Source organism: Ranitomeya imitator, chromosome 9, assembly GCF_032444005.1.
Source record: "Ranitomeya imitator isolate aRanImi1 chromosome 9, aRanImi1.pri, whole genome shotgun sequence".
Taxonomy (NCBI): domain Eukaryota; kingdom Metazoa; phylum Chordata; class Amphibia; order Anura; family Dendrobatidae; genus Ranitomeya; species Ranitomeya imitator.
In genome coordinates, this window is record NC_091290.1 from 56,612,933 (window position 1) to 56,636,140 (window position 23,208).

At 50.9% G+C, this 23,208-nt stretch overlaps 2 protein-coding genes across 6 annotated transcripts in view; one reads left to right on the plus strand and one right to left on the minus strand.

Moving 5' to 3' along the window:
* The window catches only part of SDHAF2 (succinate dehydrogenase complex assembly factor 2), a 38,339-nt gene extending 34,367 nt beyond the window's left edge, over positions 1 to 3,972 (minus strand). The window contains exon 1 of the mRNA XM_069739398.1: positions 3,842 to 3,972. Within this exon, the coding sequence (XP_069595499.1) occupies positions 3,842 to 3,865 (24 nt within the window). The 5' untranslated portion in view covers positions 3,866 to 3,972. The remainder of the gene's footprint in view (positions 1 to 3,841) is intronic.
* Positions 3,941 to 23,208, plus strand: part of CPSF7 (cleavage and polyadenylation specific factor 7) — a 33,360-nt gene continuing 14,092 nt past the window's right edge. For 2 of the 5 annotated variants that reach the window (XM_069739393.1, XM_069739394.1), the window contains exons 1-2: positions 3,963 to 4,150; positions 21,152 to 21,355. In XM_069739393.1, the coding sequence (XP_069595494.1) occupies positions 4,097 to 4,150; positions 21,152 to 21,355 (258 nt within the window). In that variant the 5' untranslated portion in view covers positions 3,963 to 4,096. Of the gene's footprint in view, positions 4,187 to 21,151; positions 21,356 to 23,208 lie in introns of all 5 variants that reach the window. The other 3 variants (XM_069739397.1, XM_069739396.1, XM_069739392.1) reach the window with 3 other exon arrangements.

Sequence of the window (23,208 nt, forward strand, 5' to 3'; positions counted from 1 at the left end):
TATACTTCTCCTCTAATTGTTCCACCTCTGGTTTTGGCTACAAATACTGATGTAAAATACTGACCAAATACTGATAGTGTGACGGCAGCCTTAGTAGATTTCGCTGCGGATTTTTCTGCACTAAAAACCGCAGCTCTTGGCAGAAAACGCAGGTGCGGTTTTTGGTGCGTTTTTGGATGCGGTTTTTAGTGCGGTTTTCTCTGCAGATTGTCTGTGTGTTTGCTAGGAAGTTTTTTTGCTAGGAAGTAAGAGTTAAAATGGCTGAAAATACCCTAACCCTACCCCTAACCCTAGTTCTAACTGTAGTGGGGGGAAAAAAAAATTCTTTATTTTATTAGGGTATGTGCACACATCCGGATTTTTAGCGTTTTTTTTTTAGGAATTTCGCTATAAAAACGCTATACATCCGGGGAAAAAACGCTAACATTATGCATCCTATCTTTTAGAATGCATTCCGCATTTTTTGTGCATATGTTAGCGTTTTTTTCTGCAAAAAAAAAGGCATTCCGCAAAAAGAACGGACATGCTCATTCTTTTTGCGGATTCCATGTCAAAAAGGACATTCCGGGAAAAAAAAAAAAAATCCGCAAACATTCCGCAAAAAATCCGCGCGAAAAAAGATGCGGATTTCTGGCAGAATTCTCAGGATTTTGTCAGGAAAAAAACCTGACGTGTGCACATACCCTTATTGTTACTACCTATGGGGGTGATAAAGGGGGGGGGTCATTTACTTTTTTTTTTATTTTGATCACTGTGAGGTTATCACAGTGATCAAAATATGCCTGGAACGAATCTGCGCCCGCCATTTTGGAAGATGGCGGCGCCCAGGGAGAAGACGGATGGACGGACGGACACCGGGAGGCTCGGTAAGTATAAGGGGGGGGAGATGAGGGCACGGGGGGGGGGGGCGTCGGAGCACGGGGGGTGGCGTCGGAGCATGGGGGGGTGGGATTGGAGCACGGGGGGGCAGCCACACTCCGCCCACGCACTTCCTGCTGCAGCGGTTTCTGCACCACAAACCGCAGAAAACCCGCAGATATTTTTTCGTCTGCGGGTTTTACTGCGGTTTGACCTTACAATGCATTTCTATGGGTGCAGAACCGCTGCAGTTCCGCACAAAGAAGTGACATGGTCCTTCTTTTTTCCCGCAGCAATTCAGCGCGGTTTTTTTCGGGATTTTCCGCAATGTGAGCACAGCGGTTCCTGTTTTCCATAGGGTAACATTGTACTGTACCCTGCATGGAAAACAGCTGCGGACCCACAGCGGCAAAATCGCGGCGGTTCCGCAGTAAAAAACGCATAGTGTGAACATGGCCTTAATGTTCCACTTAGCACTTTCTATCATAGCCATAGTGGCATTATATCTATATGAGCTTATGTGTAATTGCTTTACTAAATAAATTGTGAAATATAGGCCTGGTTTTGAAATTTTGTGGCACTTTATCTAGCACATTGTAGCTTTGCACTTTGGCCTTTTGCAATTTGTTGTGCATTTATGTTAAATTATTGGTTACACATTTATTTTTTGCTTCTTTTGCACATTGTTTTAATAAAATTATATATTTCAAAATAATTTTTATTAGAATATTTTTGCACATATTTTTGTACTAATTGCACATTTAATGCACTATGCACTTTTATATGGTTGCTATTTAATTATTTGTTTTGGAATAGTGCTGGTATATACCGTATTATTGTGGAGGTTTATACATTATTTGATGACTATTTTTGTAAATACTGGTTGGCGTCGTTTTTTACTATTACAGTGTGCTCATGTTTATCAGCTATATTTGATTAAATTAGTCTTTTTATATCTTATAATATTTCTAATAAAATAATTTTATACACTGTCTTTTTTTTGCACATTCTTTTTTGGGATGATACATATATATATATATATATATATATATATATATATATATATATATATATATATATATATAATTACGCTGCACTGCACTTTATATTATCTTGGGATTATATATATTTTTTTTTTCCTTCGTGTTCATACTATGGTTTCCAATCTTTAGTGTTTACATTTGATATATGGTGATCACCAATACTGCTGTATGTGCTGACCTGCTCCCCTTGGTTTTTATTGCAGGTTTTTTCCTCTCATTATGTCTTGTCAAATGTTTGAATATACTTTTGTCCTTATCGGTGTCTTTATTTAATAAAATGAAAATGTATTACATTGAATGATTTTTGGTTATTAGTTTCTCAAGTAGTTTTTTTTTTCTAAAACAGTGTTGTGGTGTCTTGAACTTTTGTTACGTATATTTACTTGGATACTAATTTTCTCCTCAGTCTTTGGTTTAAAACGCATATTAGGATAATCCTGAAATTTCACCCAAAAGCCAAATACCCCTAACCTTTTCTGAGTAGTGTTTTTTTTTTTCAATAACTTTATTTTTAAATGGGGGAAAAGGAGCTTTTGGCCTTTTTTCATTTACACTTTCACTATTCTTGTTAGTCCCTTCGGGGACTTGAAGCTGCGATCGTCTGACCACATGTGCTATATCCAGCGATGCCACATCACTGCTGCATAACTCACGGTCTCCTTTGAAGCCTGGACTCATGCAGGGTTTCAAAGGAACTTCATAGTGATAAGCACAGGGGTCTTCAGCAGACCCCCAGCTGTCATAGCAACCCATCGGATTGCCACAATCAGAACACGGAATTGATGGGCGCGTTGATTAAAGTGCACCAATGCCAGCATGTATTAAATGACGCCGTCAGTGTCCTCCACTAGTGATTGTTAGAGGCAGGTCCTGGCTGTATCACACAGCCATCTCCTGCTGTGTATAGTGCGGCTCACCCCGTGAGTCTGCTCCATGCACACCCTTCCGACTCGCCCCGTACTTGTCCAGCGGATGTCATGAAGGGGTTAAATAAATGGGGAAGTTCTTGAGTTTCCGCACAGGGTGATCAAGCATCATGCCTCAAATGTAACAGAAACCAATCACATTCTTAGAAGGCGGACTTGATTATTGTGATCAGGTATTGATTACTGAAGATGGCGTCTCCTGCCTCACCCACATTCTTCCCCAAACTGGGCCCGGCGCACGCACATTGGGAACTGCCCATGGTGGGGAATGGATTTACTCCCTTGTGTGCGTGCTCCGGTCCGGCCATACAGAAAGCTGGATATGTCCAGCTGCTGCTTCACGCCTCATTTACACACGGTCTAAGAGGACGGTCACACATGATGGCAAAAATCCACATTGCAAAGGGCGAAATCTGCAAAAGGAATTGACATTCTGTGGATTTAAAGGGGTTGTCCAGTGAAAACAAGTCGTCACATGTCCACAGGATACGTGACAATTTACGGATAGTTGGCGGTCCGACTGCTGGGGCTGTGTCCTGCACCGACCAGCACAACAGACTGGAATGGAGGTGCACAGACCCAAGCGCAGCTCTGGACCCGGCTTATGTGTCAGCCCCATAGGAAATCAATAAAAGTTCCCATTCTGCCGAGCGGCCGGACCCCACCGGTTAACCAACAACCCCTTTAAAGTCCTCACCGCATATCAATATCTACATGTAAATCTGCAGAGTGTGAATGCTGCCGTACAACAACCCACAGAACACGCTGCAATGAGCCAAAGATCGGAACAGCAGCCCATAGCACCTACATGTAGCGAAACTACAACTTCCAGCATGCCCCAATATCTGCAGCTAGCCAGGGCATGCTGGGAAGTGTAGTTTCCAGAGCACAGATGTCCAGACTACTCTCAGACACACACAATAGTCGCGCACACACAGGTGGTCGAGCAGTACATGTAACAGAGGAGGCCGGAGGTCCCCGGGCGCCCCCTATCAGAGAGCTGGAGGTCCTCACCCGGGCTCTGCTCCCCGACAGCATCCTGCGCGCCTCTGACGTCACTCACACAATCCGACCCTCGGAACCGGAAGCTGCTGAGAGCAGGGACCCTGCAGGCCGGAAGTTCCGGTGAGCGCGGGATTGTGGGAGCTGTGGAGTTCCATTCTCAGTGCGGAGAGACGCGCGCGGGATCCAGGAACGACTGCAGCCCGGACTGACGTCACACACGGGGACACAGCGCCGGACACGTACATCCGGGGTTCCGGGCCGGGTATGGCGGACGGGGCGGATCTTATAGATATTTACGCCGATGAAGAGTTCATGCAGGTGGGAGAGACCCGGGCCGCCACCGCCAAGAGAGATGTACAGCATTTATTTACTTCTTGTTTGTGGGGCGCATGATGGGCGCGGGCGGAGTGGGGGGCATGGGGCTGTCTGCATGCGATGTGCTGCTGGGGTCTGTTATCCGCCACAAAGGCGGGGGGAGGGGCCGGGGTATCAATGAGGCCAGAGATGGGAAGTCCTGGGTGATGGTCCCACGGTCACCCCCACTCAGCGGCCTCCTATACACACCGTACTCCCCCCACGGCGTGGCCTCCTATACACACCGTACTCCCCTCACAGTGCGGCCTCCTATACACACCGTACTCCCCCCACTCAGCGGCCTCCTATACACACCGTACTCCCCTCACAGTGCGGCCTCCTATACACACCGTACTCCCCCCACAGTGCGGCCTCCTATACACACCGTACTCCCCCCACAGTGCGGCCTCCTATACACACCGTACTCCCCCCCACAGTACGGCCTCCTATACACACTGTACTCCCCCCACTCAGCGGCCTCCTATACACACCGTACTCCCCCCACAGTGCGGCCTCCTATACACACCGTACTCCCCCCCACAGTACGGCCTCCTATACACACTGTACTCCCCCCACTCAGCGGCCTCCTATACACACCGTACTCCCCCCACAGTGCGGCCTCCTATACACACCGTACTCCCCCCCCCCCCCCCCACAGTACGGCCTCCTATACACACCGTACTCCCCCCCACAGTGCGGCCTCCTATACACACCGTACTCCCCCCCCCCCCCCCCCCACAGTACGGCCTCCTATACACACCGTACTCCCCCCCACAGTACGGCCTCCTATACACACCGTACTCCCCCCCACAGTGCGGCCTCCTATACACACCGTACTCCCCCCCCCCCCCCCCACAGTACGGCCTCCTATACACACCGTACTCCCCCCCACAGTACGGCCTCCTATACACACCGTACTCCCCCCACAGTACGGCCTCCTATACACACCGTACTCCCCCCACAGTGCGGCCTCCTATACACACCGTACTCCCCCCCCCCCCCCCCCACAGTACGGCCTCCTATACACACCGTACTCCCCCCCACAGTGCGGCCTCCTATACACACCGTACTCCCCCCCCCCCCCCCCCACAGTACGGCCTCCTATACACACCGTACTCCCCCCCACAGTACGGCCTCCTATACACACCGTACTCCCCCCACAGTACGGCCTCCTATACACACCGTACTCCCCCCACAGTGCGGCCTCCTAAACACACCGTACTCCCCCCACAGTGCGGCCTCCTATACACACCGTACTCCCCCCACGGCGTGGCCTCCTATACACACCGTACTCCCCTCACAGTGCGGCCTCCTATACACACCGTACTCCCCCCCACAGTGCGGCCTCCTATACACACCGTACTCCCCCCCCCCCACAGTACGGCCTCCTATACACACCGTACTCCCCCCCACAGTACGGCCTCCTATACACACCGTACTCCCCCCACAGTGCGGCCTCCTATACACACCGTACTCCCCCCACAGTGCGGCCTCCTATACACACCGTACTCCCCCCCACAGTACGGCCTCCTATACACACTGTACTCCCCCCACTCAGCGGCCTCCTATACACACCGTACTCCCCTCACAGTGCGGCCTCCTATACACACCGTACTCCCCCCCCACAGTGCGGCCTCCTATACACACCGTACTCCCCCCCCCCCCCCCCCCCCCCACAGTACGGCCTCCTATACACACCGTACTCCCCCCCACAGTACGGCCTCCTATACACACCGTACTCCCCCCACAGTGCGGCCTCCTATACACACCGTACTCCCCCCACAGTGCGGCCTCCTATACACACCGTACTCCCCCCCACAGTACGGCCTCCTATACACACTGTACTCCCCCCACTCAGCGGCCTCCTATACACACCGTACTCCCCCCACAGTGCGGCCTCCTATACACACCGTACTCCCCCCCCCCCCCCCCCCACAGTACGGCCTCCTATACACACCGTACTCCCCCCCACAGTGCGGCCTCCTATACACACCGTACTCCCCCCCCCCCCCACAGTACGGCCTCCTATACACACCGTACTCCCCCCCACAGTACGGCCTCCTATACACACCGTACTCCCCCCACAGTACGGCCTCCTATACACACCGTACTCCCCCCACAGTACGGCCTCCTATACACACCGTACTCCCCCCACAGTGCGGCCTCCTATACACACCGTACTCCCCCCACGGCGTGGCCTCCTATACACACCGTACTCCCCTCACAGTGCGGCCTCCTATACACACCGTACTCCCCCCCACAGTGCGGCCTCCTATACACACCGTACTCCCCCCCCCCCCCCACAGTACGGCCTCCTATACACACCGTACTCCCCCCCACAGTACGGCCTCCTATACACACCGTACTCCCCCCACAGTGCGGCCTCCTATACACACCGTACTCCCCCCACAGTGCGGCCTCCTATACACACCGTACTCCCCCCACAGTACGGCCTCCTATACACACTGTACTCCCCCCACTCAGCGGCCTCCTATACACACCGTACTCCCCCCACAGTGCGGCCTCCTATACACACCGTACTCCCCCCACAGTGCGGCCTCCTATACACACCGTACTCCCCCCACAGTGCGGCCTCCTATACACACCGTACTCCCCCCCCCCCACAGTACGGCCTCCTATACACACTGTACTCCCCCCACTCAGCGGCCTCCTATACACACCGTACTCCCCCCACAGTGCGGCCTCCTATACACACCGTACTCCCCCCACAGTGCGGCCTCCTATACACACCGTACTCCCCCCCCACAGTGCGGCCTCCTATACACACCGTACTCCCCCCCACAGTACGGCCTCCTATACACACTGTACTCCCCCCACTCAGCGGCCTCCTATACACACCGTACTCCCCCCACAGTGCGGCCTCCTATACACACCGTACTCCCCCCACAGTGCGGCCTCCTATACACACCGTACTCCCCCCCACAGTGCGGCCTCCTATACACACCGTACTCCCCCCCCCCCCCCCACAGTGCGGCCTCCTATACACACCGTACTCCCCCCACAGTACGGCCTCCTATACACACTGTACTCCCCCCACAGTACGGCCTCCTATACACACTGTACTCCCCCCACAGTACGGCCTCCTATACACACTGTACTCCCCCCACAGTACGGCCTCCTATACACACCGTACTCCCCCCCCCCCCCCCACAGTGCGGCCTCCTATACACACCGTACTCCCCCCACAGTGCGGCCTCCTATACACACTGTACTCCCCCCACAGTACGGCCTCCTATACACACTGTACTCCCCCCACAGTACGGCCTCCTATACACACTGTACTCCCCCCACAGTACGGCCTCCTATACACACCGTACTCCCCCCCCCCCCCACAGTGCGGCCTCCTATACACACCGTACTCCCCCCACAGTGCGGCCTCCTATACACACCGTACTCCCCCCCACAGTACGGCCTCCTATACACACTGTACTCCCCCCACTCAGCGGCCTCCTATACACACCGTACTCCCCCCACAGTGCGGCCTCCTATACACACCGTACTCCCCCCACAGTGCGGCCTCCTATACACACCGTACTCCCCCCCACAGTGCGGCCTCCTATACACACCGTACTCCCCCCCCCCCCCCCCCACAGTGCGGCCTCCTATACACACCGTACTCCCCCCACAGTGCGGCCTCCTATACACACCGTACTCCCCCCCCCCCCCCCCCCCCCACAGTACGGCCTCCTATACACACCGTACTCCCCCCACAGTACGGCCTCCTATACACACCGTACTCCCCCCACAGTGCAGCCTCCTATACACACCGTACTCCCCCCCCCACCCCCACCCCCACGGTGCGGCCTCCTATACACACCGTACTCCCCCCCACGGCGTGGCCTCCTATACACACCGTACTCCCCCCCACAGTGCGGCCTCCTATACACACCGTACTCCCCCCACAGTGCGGCCTCCTATACGCACCGTACTCCCCCCACAGTGTGGTCTCCTATACACACCGTACTCCCCCCTCAGTGCGGCCTCCTATACACACCGTACTTCCACCCCCCCCCCCCCCCACGGTGTGGCCTCCTATACACACCGTACTCCCCCCACGGTGTGGCCTCCATTTACACACCGTACTCCTCCCACGGTGTGGCCTCCTATACACACCGTACTCCCCCCACAGTGCGGCCTCCTATACACACCGTACTCCTCCCACAGTGTGGCCTCCTATACACACCGTACTCCCCCCACGGTGTGGCCTCCTATACACACGTACTCCCCCCACGGTGTGGCCTCCTATACACACCGTACTCCCCCCACGGTGTGGCCTCCTATACACACTGTACTCCTCCCACAATGTGGCCTCCTATACACACTGTACTCCCCCCCCACAATGCGGCCTCCTATACACACTGTACTCCCCCCACAGTGCGGCCTCCTATACACTCCGTACTCCCCCCACAGTGCGGCCTCCTATACACACTGCTCCCCCCACAATGCGGCCTCCTATACACACTGCTCCCCCCACAGTGCGGCCTCCTATACCCACCGTACTCCCCCCACAGTGCGGCCTCCTATACACACCGTACTCCCCCCACAGTGCGGCCTCCTATACACACCGTACTCCCCCCCCCCCCCCCCCCCACAGTGCGGCCTCCTATACACACCGTACTCCCCCCCCACAGTGTGGTCTCCTATACACACCGTACTCCCCCCTCAGTGCGGCCTCCTATACACACCGTACTCCCCCCACGGTGTGGCCTCCTATACACACCGTACTCCCCCCACAGTGTGGTCTCCTATACACACCGTACTCCCCCCTCAGTGCGGCCTCCTATACACACTGTGCTCCCTCCATGGTGTGGCCTCCTATACACACTGTACTCCTCCCACAATGTGGCCTCCTATACACACACCGTACTCCCCCCACGGTGTGGCCTCCTATACACACTGTACTCCCCCCACAGTGCGGCCTCCTATACACTCCGTACTCCCCCCACAGTGCGGCCTCCTATACACTCCGTACTCCCCCCACAGTGCGGCCTCCTATACACACTGCTCCCCCCACAATGCGGCCTCCTATACACACACCGTACTCCCCCCACGGTGTGGCCTCCTATACACACTGTACTCCCCCCACAGTGCGGCCTCCTATACACACTGCTCCCCCCACAATGCGGCCTCCTATACACACTGCTCCCCCCACAGTGCGGCCTCCTATACACACCGTGCTCCCCCCACAGTGCGGCCTCCTATACCCACCGTACTCCCCCCACAGTGCGGCCTCCTATACACACCGTACTCCCCCCACAGTGCGGCCTCCTATACACACCGTACTCCCCCCACAGTGTGGTCTCCTATACCCACCGTACTCCCCCCACGGTGTGGCCTCCTATACACACCGTACTCCCCCCACAGTGTGGTCTCCTATACACACCGTGCTCCCCCCACAGTGTGGTCTCCTATACACACCGTGCTCCCCCCACAGTGCGGCCTCCTATACCCACCGTGCTCCCCCCACAGTGCGGCCTCCTATACCCACCGTACTCCCCCCACAGTGCGGCCTCCTATACACACCGTACTCCCCCCACAGTGCGGCCTCCTATACACACCGTACTCCCCCCACAGTGTGGTCTCCTATACCCACCGTACTCCCCCCACGGTGTGGCCTCCTATACACACCGTACTCCCCCCACGGTGTGGTCTCCTATACACACCGTACTCCCCCCTCAGTGCGGCCTCCTATACACACTGTGCTCCCTCCATGGTGTGGCCTCCTATACACACTGTACTCCTCCCACAATGTGGCCTCCTATACACACACCGTACTCCCCCCACGGTGGGGCCTCCTATACACTCCGTACTCCCCCCACAGTGCGGCATCCTATACACTCCGTACTCCCCCCACAGTGCGGCCTCCTATACACTCCGTACTCCCCCCACAGTGCGGCCTCCTATACACACTGCTCCCCCCACAATGCGGCCTCCTATACACACTGCTCCCCCCACAGTGCGGCCTCCTATACACACCGTGCTCCCCCCTCAGTGCGGCCTCCTATACCCACCGTACTCCCCCCACAGCGCGGCCTCCTATACACACTGTGCTCCCCCCCACAGTGCGGCCTCCTATGCACACTGTACTCTCCCCACAGTGCGGCCTCCTATACCCACCGTACTCCCCCCAGTGTGGCCTCCTATACACACCGTGCTCCCCCCACAGTGTGGCCTCCTATACACACCGTGCTCCCCCCACAGTGCGGCCTCCTATACCCACTGTGCTCCCCCCACAGTGCGGCCTCCTATACCCACTGTACTCCCCCCACAGTGCGGCCTCCTATACCCACCGTACTCCCCCCACAGTGTGGCCTCCTATACACACCGTGCTCCCCCCACAGTGTGGCCTCCTATACACACCGTGCTCCCCCCACAGTGCGGCCTCCTATACCCACCGTACTCCCCCCACAGTGCGGCCTCCTATACACACTGTGCTCCCCCCCACAGTGCGGCCTCCTATACCCACCGTACTCCCCCCCCCCCCCCCCCCCACGGTGTGGCCTCCTACACACTGTGCTCCCTCCATAGTGCGGCCTCCTATACCCACCGTACTCCCCCCACGGTGTGGCCTCCTATACACACCGTACTCCCCCCACGGTGCGGCCTCCTGTACACACCGTACTCCCCCACAGTGCCACCTCCTATACACACTGTACTCCCCCCACAGTGCGGCCTCCTATACACACTCTACTCCCCCCACAGTGCGGCCTCCTGTACACACTGTACTCCCCCCTCAGTACGGCCTCCTATACACACCGTACTCCCCCACAGTGCCACCTCCTATACACACTGTATTCCCTCCATAGCGCGGCCTCCTATACACACCGTACTCCCCCCCACAGTGCGGCCTCCTATACACACCGTACTCCCCCCCCCCCCCCCCCACAGTGCGGCCTCCTATACACACTGTACTCCCCCCACGGTGTGGCCTCCTATACACACTGTACTCCCCCCACAGTGCGGCCTCCTATACACGCTGTACTCCCCCCACAGTGCGGCCTCCTATACACACTGTACTCCCCCCCACAGTGCGGCCTCCTATACACACTGTACTCCCCCCCCCTCCCCCCCCCCCACAGTGCGGCCTCCTATACACACTGTACTCCCCCCCACAGTGCGGCCTCCTATACACAATGTACTCCCCCCCACAGTACGGCCTCCTATACCCAACGTACTCCCCCCCACAGTGCGGCCTCCTATACACACTGTACTCCCCCCACAGTGCGGCCTCCTATACACACTGTACTCCCCCCACAGTGCGGCCTCCTATACACACTGTACTCCCCCCCACAGTGCGGCCTCCTATACACACTGTACTCCCCCCCTCCCCCCCACAGTGCGGCCTCCTATACACACTGTACTCCCCCCCACAGTGCGGCCTCCTATACACAATGTACTCCCCCCACAGTACGGCCTCCTATACCCAACGTACTCCCCCCCACAGTGCGGCCTCCTATACACACTGTACTCCCCCCACAGTGCGGCCTCCTATACCCAACGTACTCCCCCCCACAGTGCGGCCTCCTATACGTAACGTACTCCCCCCACAGTGCGGCCTCCTATACCCTACGTACTCCCCCCACTGTGCGGCCTCCTATACGTAACGTACTCCCCCCCACAGTGCGGCCTCCTATACGTAACGTACTCCCCCCCACAGTGCGGCCTCCTATACACACTGTACTCCCCCCACAGTGCGGCCTCCTATACCCAACGTACTCCCCCCCCCCCCCCCCACAGTGCGGCCTCCTATACGTAACGTACTCCCCCCCACAGTGCGGCCTCCTATACCCAACGTACTCCCTCCATAGTGCGGCCACCTATACGTAACGTACTCCCTCCATAGTGCGGCCTCCTATGCACACCTGACTGTGCTCCCTCCATAGTGCGGCCGTCTTCCTTTTCACACCTGACTATGCTCCCTCCATAGCCTTCTTCAGTTGTACTATATTTGTATTATTTTGTAGTTATTTATTTGGGTTCTTTATTTTCAGTAAAAGATTCATTTTATTACTTGAGACCCCTTGTGTTTTGTATGTATTAGTCCAGTGGGCGGTTCTATTCTCTAGTTGACAGTCGTTAACGTATCACTGCCTGCAGATATAGCTGTCAGTCACTAGTAGGCCCGTCCACTGGACTCATATACATGAAAACACCAGGGATGTCAATGAATAAAATGCAAGTTTTACTGAATCTTTTCCAAAAATCCTATATATAATTCTAATCAACTTATTCTGTGTCTTCCTCCGCTGCATATAGAAAAGGCGGTCTAACTGCTTAAAACATAGTCAGTGTGCATGTTGCCTTGTCTGCTGGGACTTTATTGGCTTTTCAATAAATTAAGAATTAATTGTTTAAACCATTTGGCTGGACTATGGATGTTTCTTTGTTGTTCCTGTTGGAACGCTTAAGGTACTGTCACATTAAGCGACTCTGCAGCGATCTAGACAACGATCCCGATCTCTGCAGCGTCGCTGGAGAGCTGTCACACAGACAGCTCTCCAGCGACCAACGATGCCGAAGTCCCCTGGTAACCAGGGTAAACATCGGGTTACTAAGCGCAGGGCTGCGCTTAGTAACCCGATGTTTACCCTGGTTACCAGCGTAAACGTAAAAAAAACCAAACACTACATACTTACATTCCAGTGTCTGTCCCCCGGCGCTCTGCTTCTCTGCACTAAGCGCCGGCCGGAAAGCAGAGCAGTGACGTCACCGCTGTGTTTTCCGGCAGGCGCTTACACAGTGCAGAGAAGCACAGCGCCGGAGAGGACAGACACCGGAATGTAAGTATGTAGTGTTTTTTTTTTTACGTTTACGCTGGTAACCAGGGTAAACATCGGGTTTAGTAAGCGCGGCCCTGCGCTTAGTAACCCGATGTTTACCCTGGTTACCAGTGAAGACATCGCTGAATCGGCGTCACACACGCCGATTCAGCGATGTCTGCGGGAGTCCAGCGACGAAATAAAGTTCTGGACTTTCTGCTCCGACCAACGATGGCACAGCAGGATCCAGATCGCTGCTGCCTGTCAAACACAACGATATCGCTAGCCAGGACGCTGCAACGTCACGGATCGCTAGCGATATCGTTTAGTGTGAAGGTACCTTTAGTGGTGCATATCTACACTGGGGAGCTGGTTTAATTGATTTTGGATACAGAAAGTACCCCATATTACAGTTATCTGTAGATGGGTGTCTAATCCGGCTAAGGGTGCTCTCACATTGCATCTAGGGACACATTCACTCTGCCATCCCCATTAAAGGGAACCTGTCACCCCCAAAATTGAAGGTGAGCTAAGCCCCCGATGTATCCTGAAAGATGAGAAAAAGAGGTTAGATTATACTCAGCCAGGGGCATACCCGCTGCAGTTCTGGTCCGATGGGCATCGCGGTCCGGTCCAGGGTCTCCTATCTTACGATGACGTCCTCTTGTCTTCAAGTTTGGAGCAGGCGTACTTTGTCTGCCCTGTTGAGGGCCTCTCTGACCTTTCCCGGTGCCTGCGCACTGCAGTACTTTGCTCTGCCCTCAACAGGGCAGACAAAGTATGCCGGTGTTGCAGCATGAATATAAGAAGAGGACGTCATCGTAAGAAGATGGGAGGCCCCGGACTGTGACACCCATTGGACCAGAACCACAGCGGGACCACCCCTGGGTGAGTATAATCTAACTTCTTTTTCTCATCTTTCAGGATACATCGGGGGCTTATCTCCAGCATTACAGAATGCTGTAGATAAGCCCCTGATGCCGGTGGGCTTAGCTCACCTTCGATATTGGGGGTGACAGGTTCCCTTTAATGTATGGCCTTGCCTGCGCATGTGATCAGATCCTGTTTTGCTGGGGGTTCGGATGTATACCCAACAGAAAATGTGTCCATAGACGCAATGTGAAAGCACCCTAATATTTCTTACAGGGTATATACTTGTAAGTAATCGAATACGCCAATAGGTGGGGTTAGCAGGATTCCCTTTTCTGTTAGTAGAGTTCTAATTTGAATGTTCATACTTGGAAAAGCTTCTTAAAGAGTGTCACGGATCCCTCTCTGTGGTGTCACTAATTTGTCACGTACCCGCTCTCAGCACGTGACTTGGGGTTGTGCCTGCAAGGGTCAATCTATCTCCCCACTCTGTCCAGCATTCAACCTCTGTCCTATGCTGTAATGGGAGCATAAATCACACACCAACCCAGGCCACACACCCGCTCATACATGCTGCCACCACTCACCGAATACACGGGCGATGAGTCCCGGAAATAGTACTAATACTGTCCACCACTCATACGGATCATACAGTTTAAGGCTGTGGATTCTTTTAGAACATTCAAGGTTCAACTTGTTAAAGTTTTATGCTTTAATATGCAAATTGTCTCTTCAGAGAGTAAGAGAAGTAGAACTTTAGTGCCACCTATTGGAAGTAGCAATCCTAACAGTCAATGTCGACCCTTTAACGAGCCTTGTCACATGACTTAGGATAATAGCCAAACCAGAATCTCAATTTGCAGACACTGTGTTTCGGGGTACTGCCCCTGGTCAGTGCAAAGTGGAGATGTGGTTTGGCTGATTGAGAGGCGTGTGACCGGGATCCAAGAAGTATCGTTTCTCCTTGCAGAGAGTAACATGATAAGCATGTCGAGGTGAGGAGACTTAAAGCCGCAATGCTCCTCTGGGAAATATGCAAATTGTCTCTACAGAGAGGAAGAGGACTAGAACTCTAGTGCCACCTATTGGAAGTAGCAATCCTAACAGTCAATGTCGACCCTTATCCTAAGTCATGTGACAAGGCTCGTTAAAGGGTCGACATTGACAGTTATGGAAGGCGGGGGGTCGGTGGGTGAGGGGGAGCGACGCCTGTCAAATACCTGCTCCTGATGCGGTCCCTGCCTGTCCCACTGTCTTCGGGCGCCTGCAGCTTTTTTCCCTGTTCAGCGGTCACTGGTACCGCTCATTAAAGTAATGAATATGGACTCCACTCCCATAGGGGTGGAGCCGCATATTCATTACTGTAATGAGCGGTACCATGTGGCTGCCCACTACAGGAAGAAGCTGCCGCTCCCGAAGACCGTGGGACAGGCAGGGGCCGCGTCACGAGCGCCGGGAGCAGGTGAGTATGTCATACTCACCTTTCCCCGTTCCACAGACGCTCCGTCTTCTGCATCATCTGCAGTGACTGTTCAGGTCAGAGGGCGTGATGACGTATTAGTGTGCGCGCCGCCCTCTGCCTGAACAGTCACTGCGGAGAGACGGGACGCTGAGGAGCAGCGACGAGAGGTGAGTATGTCATTTTTTTTTTTTTTTTTTAGTGCAGCAGCAGCATTACATGTGGCACAATGTTATATGGAGCATCTATGGGGCCATAAAGAACTGCATGAAGCATTATATGGGGCATCTATGGGGCCATAAAGAACTGCATGGAGCAATATATGGAGCCATAAAGAACTGCATGGAGCAATATATGGGGCATCTATGGGGCAATAAAGAACTGCATGTAGCATTATATGGGGCGTCTATGGGGCCATAAAGAACTGTATGGAGCATTATAGGGAGCATCTATGGGACCATAAAGAACTGCATGGAGCAATATATGGGGCATCTATGGGGCCATAAAGAACTGCATGGAGCAATATATGGGGCGTCTATGGGGCCATAAAGAACTGCATGGAGCAATATATGGGGCATCTATGGGACCATAAAGAACTGCATGGAGCATTATATGGGGCGTCTATGGGGCCATAAAGAACTGCATGGAGCAATATATGGGGCATCTATGGGACCATAAAGAACTGCATGGAGCAATATATGGGGCATCTATGGGGCCATAAAGAACTGCATGGAGCATTATATGGGGAATCTATGGGGCCATAAAGAACTGCATGGAGCAATCTATGGGGCCATAAAGAACTGCATATAGCATTATATGGGGCCATAAAGAACTGCATGGAGCATTATATGGGGCGTCTATGGGGCCATAAAAACTGTAGGGAGCATTATATGGGGCATCTATGGGGCCATAAAGAACTGCATGGAGCATTATATGGGGAATCTATGGGGCCATAAAGAACTGCATGGAGCAATCTATGGGGCCATAAAGAACTGCATGGAGCATTATATGGGGCGTCTATGGGGCCATAAAAACTGTAGGGATCATTATATGGGGCATCTATGGGGCCATAAAGAACTGCATGGAGCATTATATGGGGAATCTATGGGGCCATAAAGAACTGCATGGAGCAATCTATGGGGCCATAAAGAACTGCATGGAGCATTATATGGGGCGTCTATGGGGCCATAAAAACTGTAGGGAGCATTATATGGGGCATCTATGGGGCCATACAGAACTGCATGGAGCGTTCTTTGGGGCCATAAAGAACTGCATGGAGCATTATATGGGGCATATTTGTATATGGAACATCTTATGGGGCCATAATGAACTGTATGGAGCATTATATGGGGCTCCTGGTTCAATATGGATATTCAAAAACACTTAACCTACTGATGTCTCAATTAACTTTACTTTTATTGGTATCTATTTTTATTTTTGACATTTACCGGTAGCTGCTGCATTTTCCACCCTAGGCTTATACTTGAGTCAATAAGTTTTCCTAGTGTTTTGATGCAAAATTAGGGGTTCGGCTTATACTCGAGTATGTACGGTGTGTGTGCATGTGTGTATGTATGTGTATATATATATATATATATATATATATATATATATATATATATATATAAAAACTGGAAAGGGGTTATCTCTTCTTGGTAAAATTATACATACCATCAACTTAGCCAATTGCATCTTATTAGAAATCCTCAAGAATAAGGGTGGGTGCACACGATCCGGAAGTAGCAGTTCTTTGGACACATGACATGTTTATTGCGTCCGAAGCGCTGCCTTCTGTTGAATCCGCATGTGTTCACTGAACCATGCGGATTCACTGCATCCAATACATTCTATGGGGGGATTTCTCTAGTGGATCTCCAAGAGAAGTCGACGTGCTGTGGTCTGGAAAGAGAAAGAAGAAAGAAATCCCATGTCCACTATCCGTCCAGAGACGCCCGCAGAGACGGACATGCGGCGCGTCTTTCCAGACAGGAGTCTCCAAGATGAATTTCACCTGTATGATGTATGAAGCTGACCACAAAGGTGGAAACGGCTCAGCGGCAGTCACTCCTGTCCCTATCTCAGGTGGCAGTATTCATCAGAAAAAAGTGTAGAACATCTTTTATATTCTTGTTATATGTGTTCACTAATCAGCCATTCACAGGGAAGATGACAAGTATATGATTGGATTTGACTGCTGTGGCCCCCACTTATTCCAAGAATTAGTTTCCGAAAGTGCCCTCTGAAAAAAACTGCCCTGTTTTTTGCGCACTACAGTCAAACAATGGACTTGAGACCCTTAATTTGGTGTTCAATGGGGGTTCCATTCATTGAACCCATACAGGCTACTCTTTCAGCTTTCCTGATTTGAATAAACGTGAGCATGTACAACATGGTGGGGTCTGGATAAAAGGCTGTCAGGTGAACTGTTGGTTTAGGTCTATGGCTGTCTCAAAGGGATAACAGGATTAAAAAAAAAATTGCAAAACTTGAATTTATTAAACCTGAGCTATGCCACATCACTTTTGGTGAGGTCTGGCAGTGGTTTTTTCTAGAGAAAGATGTGTGATGACGAATTGGCTACTGTTACATCAGCTTTCTCCAAAAATAGTGCAGATTTGTAATATGGGTATTGGTAGCAATTATTAGGATAAAATGGATGCAAATTTAAGCAGTTTACATGACCTACCTTGTCCTGCATTTTGGATCAAACCTCCAACTACTAAATTTCCCTGACTCCGATGCCAACCCCACGGCACTGGTCACTACTGAGCATGTGCATAAAGTGCAGCACAGATTCAGCTCAACTACGAACCCACAGCACTGGTCACTACTGAGCATGTGCATAAAGTGCAGTACAGATTCCTCTCCACTACAACCCCACAGTGCTGGTCACTACTGAGCATGTACATAAAGGCAAATCAATAGGCAACCATGGCTCAACAGTCTCAACAAAAAACTTCGACAAGCATCCAGGGTTGCGGAGCAGCATTGGAAGAAAACACGCCTGCCAGACGACTTCAGCGCTTTCAAACAAGCTACACTTGCCTTCAAATTAGCCCTCCCATCTGCTAAACAGACCTATTTCACAAACCTTTTATCTTCATTATCCTACAACCCAAAACAACTGTTCAGCACATTCAATTCTCTCCTCCGCCCATCACTGCCACCTCCAACTTCCCTAATCTCTGCCGAGGACTTTGCCACCTACTTCAAAAATAAGATCGACCAAACAAGGCAAACCTTTACTGCTCCACCACCCCAACCACTTCATATACCAGACCTCTACCCTTCCCTAATAACCTCCCTCTCCAACATCACTGAAGGAGAGCTTACTTATCTCCTTTCCAAATCACACCTCACCACCTGTGCACTTGACCCCATCCCCTCCTACCTGCTCCCCAACCTCACTAATACGCTCATTCCAGCCCTAACCCATCTCTTCAACCTATCACTATCTTCTGTTACCTTCCTCTCTGCCTTCAAACATGTCACCATCACACCCATCCTCAAAAAAAAAACTAACCTTGACACAACTGCTATGCCCAGCTATCGCCCCATATCACTGCTCCTGTTTGCTTCCAAACTCCTTGAGCAGCATGTCCATGCTCAACTTTTCGCCCACCTCACATCGAACTCTCTCCTTGATGACCTCCAATCTGGCCTCCGCCCCCACCACTCCACCGAAACTGCCCTGACCAAAATTACTAATGACTTACTCACAGTCAAATCTAACAGACAATTCTCCATCCTCCTCGACCTGTCATCTGCCTTTGACACAGTCGACTACTGCTACAGATTCTTTCTTCCCATGGCATCAAAGACCTTGCCCTGTCCTGGATTGCCTCATACCTTTTCAACCGCACATTTAGCGGGATTTCACACCACCTCCTCATCCCGCCCTCTCTCTGTTGGAGTCCCTCAAGGCTCTGTCCTGGGGCCCCTACTCTTTTCCTTCTATCTCCTTGGCCTAGGACAACTCATAAAGTCCCATGGCTTCCAGTACCACCTGTATGCGGACAACACTCAGATCTACCTCTCTGGCCCAGATGTCACCTCTCTGCTGTCCAGAATCCCAGAGTGTCTATCAGCCATATCCTCCTCCTTCACCTCTCGCTTCCTAAAACTCAATGTAGACAAAACCGAACTCATCATCTTTCCTCCATCTCGTGTATCTCCTTTACCCAACCTATCTATTATGGTAAATGGCATCACGCTCTCTCCCGCACCTGAAATTCGCTGCCTTGGAGTAACTCTCGACTCTGCCCTCTCCTTCAAACCGCACGTCCAAACTCTTGCCACTTCCTGTCGCCTCCAACTCAAAAATATTTCCAGAATCCGTCCCTTCCTCTGCCCTCAATCTACTAAAACTCTTGTGCATGCCCTCATCATCTCCCGCCTTGATTACTGCAACACCTTCCTCTGTGGTCTCCCCGCTAACTCTATTGCACCACTCCAGTCTGTCCTCAACTCTGCTGCCCAACTAATCCACCTCTCTCCTCACTACTCCCCTTCTTCTCCTCTCTGCAAATCCCTCCACTGGCTGCAAATTCCCCAACGAATCCAGTTCAAACTACTAACACTGATTTACAAAGCCATCCACAACCTGTCCCCTCCCTATGTCTCTGAACTAATCTCCCAATACCTTCCCTCACGTAATCGTCGATCCTCCCAAGACCTCCTTCTCTCTTCCACACTTATTCGTTCCTCACACAACCGCCTCCAAGATTTCTCCCAAATATCCCCCATCCTCTGGAATTCCACGCCTCAACACGTCCGACTGTCCACCACCCTCGGATCCTTCAGACGGAACCTGAAAGCCCATCTCTTCAGTAAAGCCTGCAATAACCGTCTCTTCCCCATTATCCTGTAGAATGTAAGTCCGCATGGACAGGGTCCTCTCCCCTCTGAACCAGTCTGTCATCGTAAATTTGTTTACTTTAACCGATATCTATAACTTTGTATGTAACCCCTTCTCATGTACAGCACCATGGAATTAATGGTGCTATATAAATAAATAATAAAGTGTGCAGCACAGATTCATCTCATCTATGACCCCACCGCACTGGTCACTACTGAGGATGTGCATAAAGTGCAGCAAAGATTTTTCACTACGACCCCACAGCACTGCTCACTACTGAGCATGTACATACAGTGCAGCACAGATTCATCTCCACTAAAAGCCGAGATCCTTAATTTATGACGTTTTATAACTTTTCCAAATTATTATGAAAACATTCACAGCACCTCCTTCATTGTACTACTGTGCGCAATTTATTATATATAGGAGTTGGAGTCAGTCCATTTTATACCGACTCTGACTCCACTGCCTGGTGGGAACACTCTTTAGAATTGTGCATGATTTTTTTTCCCTTCCTCATACTAAGGCTATGTTCACACATCTGTGAAATGTCCATGTGTTGTTCAATTTCTTTTGTTTTTCTCGGATAGCACATGGATCTATAAAGTGTCATGGATCTGTTCACCTATCCATGAGAACCATGGATCTGAGAGGGAGACTCTGGAATGTTCATAATCTGATCCATGCTTGCTTTCTGTTGTTTAGTACTTGATTTTGAATATATTTTTAGTTAAAAATAAAAAATTCAAGGGTGTTATTTTTAATATGGGAAGGAAAACTACTTCTTTTCAATCAAAGAAAAATTATGAAACCAGAATGACACCTGTGAAAAGATTGGTCTATTTCTCATGGATGGTAAAATTCACAGATTTGTGAATGTAGCCTTAGACTCCGAATGTCTTGATTTCTGTGGCATGATCACCATCCCTCTGCATGTCGCATTGTTGTTTTTTGTTTGTTTGCTTTTCAGAATTAATGTTGATTGTCTCTTTTCCTAGGAAGCTGATTTAGTTGCTGAGCAGGTAGATTTGTATGATGATGTCTTGGCCGTCGCATCTCTTGGCTCGTCTCACCATGATGGGAAATCTGAGCCGACCTCCCCTGTACAGGTCAATGCTGAATCAAAAAAGACGCCTGCCGTACTGTACACATACAAGAATGTAAAAAAGAAGGCATCTGTATATATTGGAAACTTTACATGGGTAAGATGATTTTACTTTTTTTATAACTAGTTTTCTATTGCATCCATTCATTCAAATGTGAATTGTATTACTGCGGGATTGCTACAGCCACATCTAATGATGCTGCACAGGAGGGAAATACCAATCTTAATGCTTTTGCACAAGTAATTAGCATTAGTCATTTAATTAACTGATCAAATAATTATTAACAGGAATTTGTCAGCAGGTTTTTGCTATGTAATACGACAGCAGCATGGAGTAGGGAGGCAAAGACCCAGATTCCAGAGATGTACCACTTAAGTGGGTGCAGCTATTTTGAAATTATCATTTTCTCTGCTGCAGCTTTTGCAGATCTCAGGTGTTAACCCCATCCACACCACTGCTTTCTGTGTACATTGTGTAGTGGGTGAGAACTGCTAATTAGTGTTGCGGGTGGTTTTGGACTAGCCTACATGTGGCCAGTTAACCTATGTTACTTTTGGGAACAAGGCTAGTTTCTGCTCACTGGTTTATTTCCTTACAATGTGCACAGACAGTGCTCTCTTGCTGGCTCATCACTTCTCATCATAGCTGGTGAGCAAGCGCACTGTCACTGTGCATTATAAAGAATATTGCAGTGACAAGATCTTACTGCGCATACGTCAGAATAGACAAGCGACGCATGCTCAGTAGAGCAGGAACTAGCCCAGCTTCTGAAACGGAGGTGATGCTTCATTTGAGGGTGGGGTCAGAGACTGCGATGATGCCCCCTTATCACGTCTTGTTTGAGTATCTCGGCATGCATAAAAAAATAAGATAAAGCAGTTATAGTAGAAAAGGAATGGTAAAGCATTTTTAATTAAAGTACAGTGAGTACGGATAGTATTCAGACCCCTTTAAATTTTTCACTCTGTTTCTTTGCAGCCATTTGGTAAATTCAAAAAAGTTCAGTTTTTTCACATTAATGTACATTCTGCACCCCATCTTTACTGGGATAAAACAAATGTAGAAATGTTTGCATATATATTAAAAGAAAAACTAAAATATCACATGGTCATAAGTATTCAGACCCTTTGCTCAGACACTCATATTTAAGTCGCATGCTGTGCATTTCATTGTGATTCTGCTTGAGATAGTTCTACTCCTTCATTGGAGTCCAGCTGTGCGTAATTAAACTGATAGGACTTGATTTGGAAAGGCGCACACCTGTCTATATAAGACCTCACAGTGCATGTCAGACCAAATAAGAATCATGAGGTCAAAGGAACTGGCCAAGGAGCTCAGAGACAGAATTTTGGCAAGGCACAGATCTGGCCAAGGTTACAACAGAATTTCTGCAGAACTCAAGGTTCCCAAGAGCACAGTGGCCTCCATAATCCTTAAATGGAAGAAGTTTGGGACCACCAGAAGTCTTCCTAGACCTGACCGTCCAGCCAAACTGAGCAATTGTGGGAGAAGAGCCTTGGTGAGAGAGGTAAAGAAGAACCACAAGATCACTGTGGCTGAGCTCCAGAGATGCATTAGTGAGATGGGAGAAAGTTCCACAAAGTCAACTATCACTGCAGCCCTCCACCAGTCGGGCCTTTATGGCAGAGTGGCCCAACGGAAGCCTCTCCTCAGTGCAAGACATTTCAGAGCCCACATAGAGTTTGCTTAAAAAAACAAAAAAACACATGAAGGACTTCCAGACTATGAGAAATAAGATTCTCTGGTCTGATGAGATGAAGATAGACCTTTTTGGTGATAATTCTAAGCGGTATGTGTGGAGAAAACCAGGCACTGCTCATCACCTGCCCAATACAATCCCAACAGTGAAACGTGGTGGCAGCATCATGCTATGGGGGTGTTTTTCAGCTGCAGGGACAGGATGACTGGTTGTCATTGAAGGAAACATG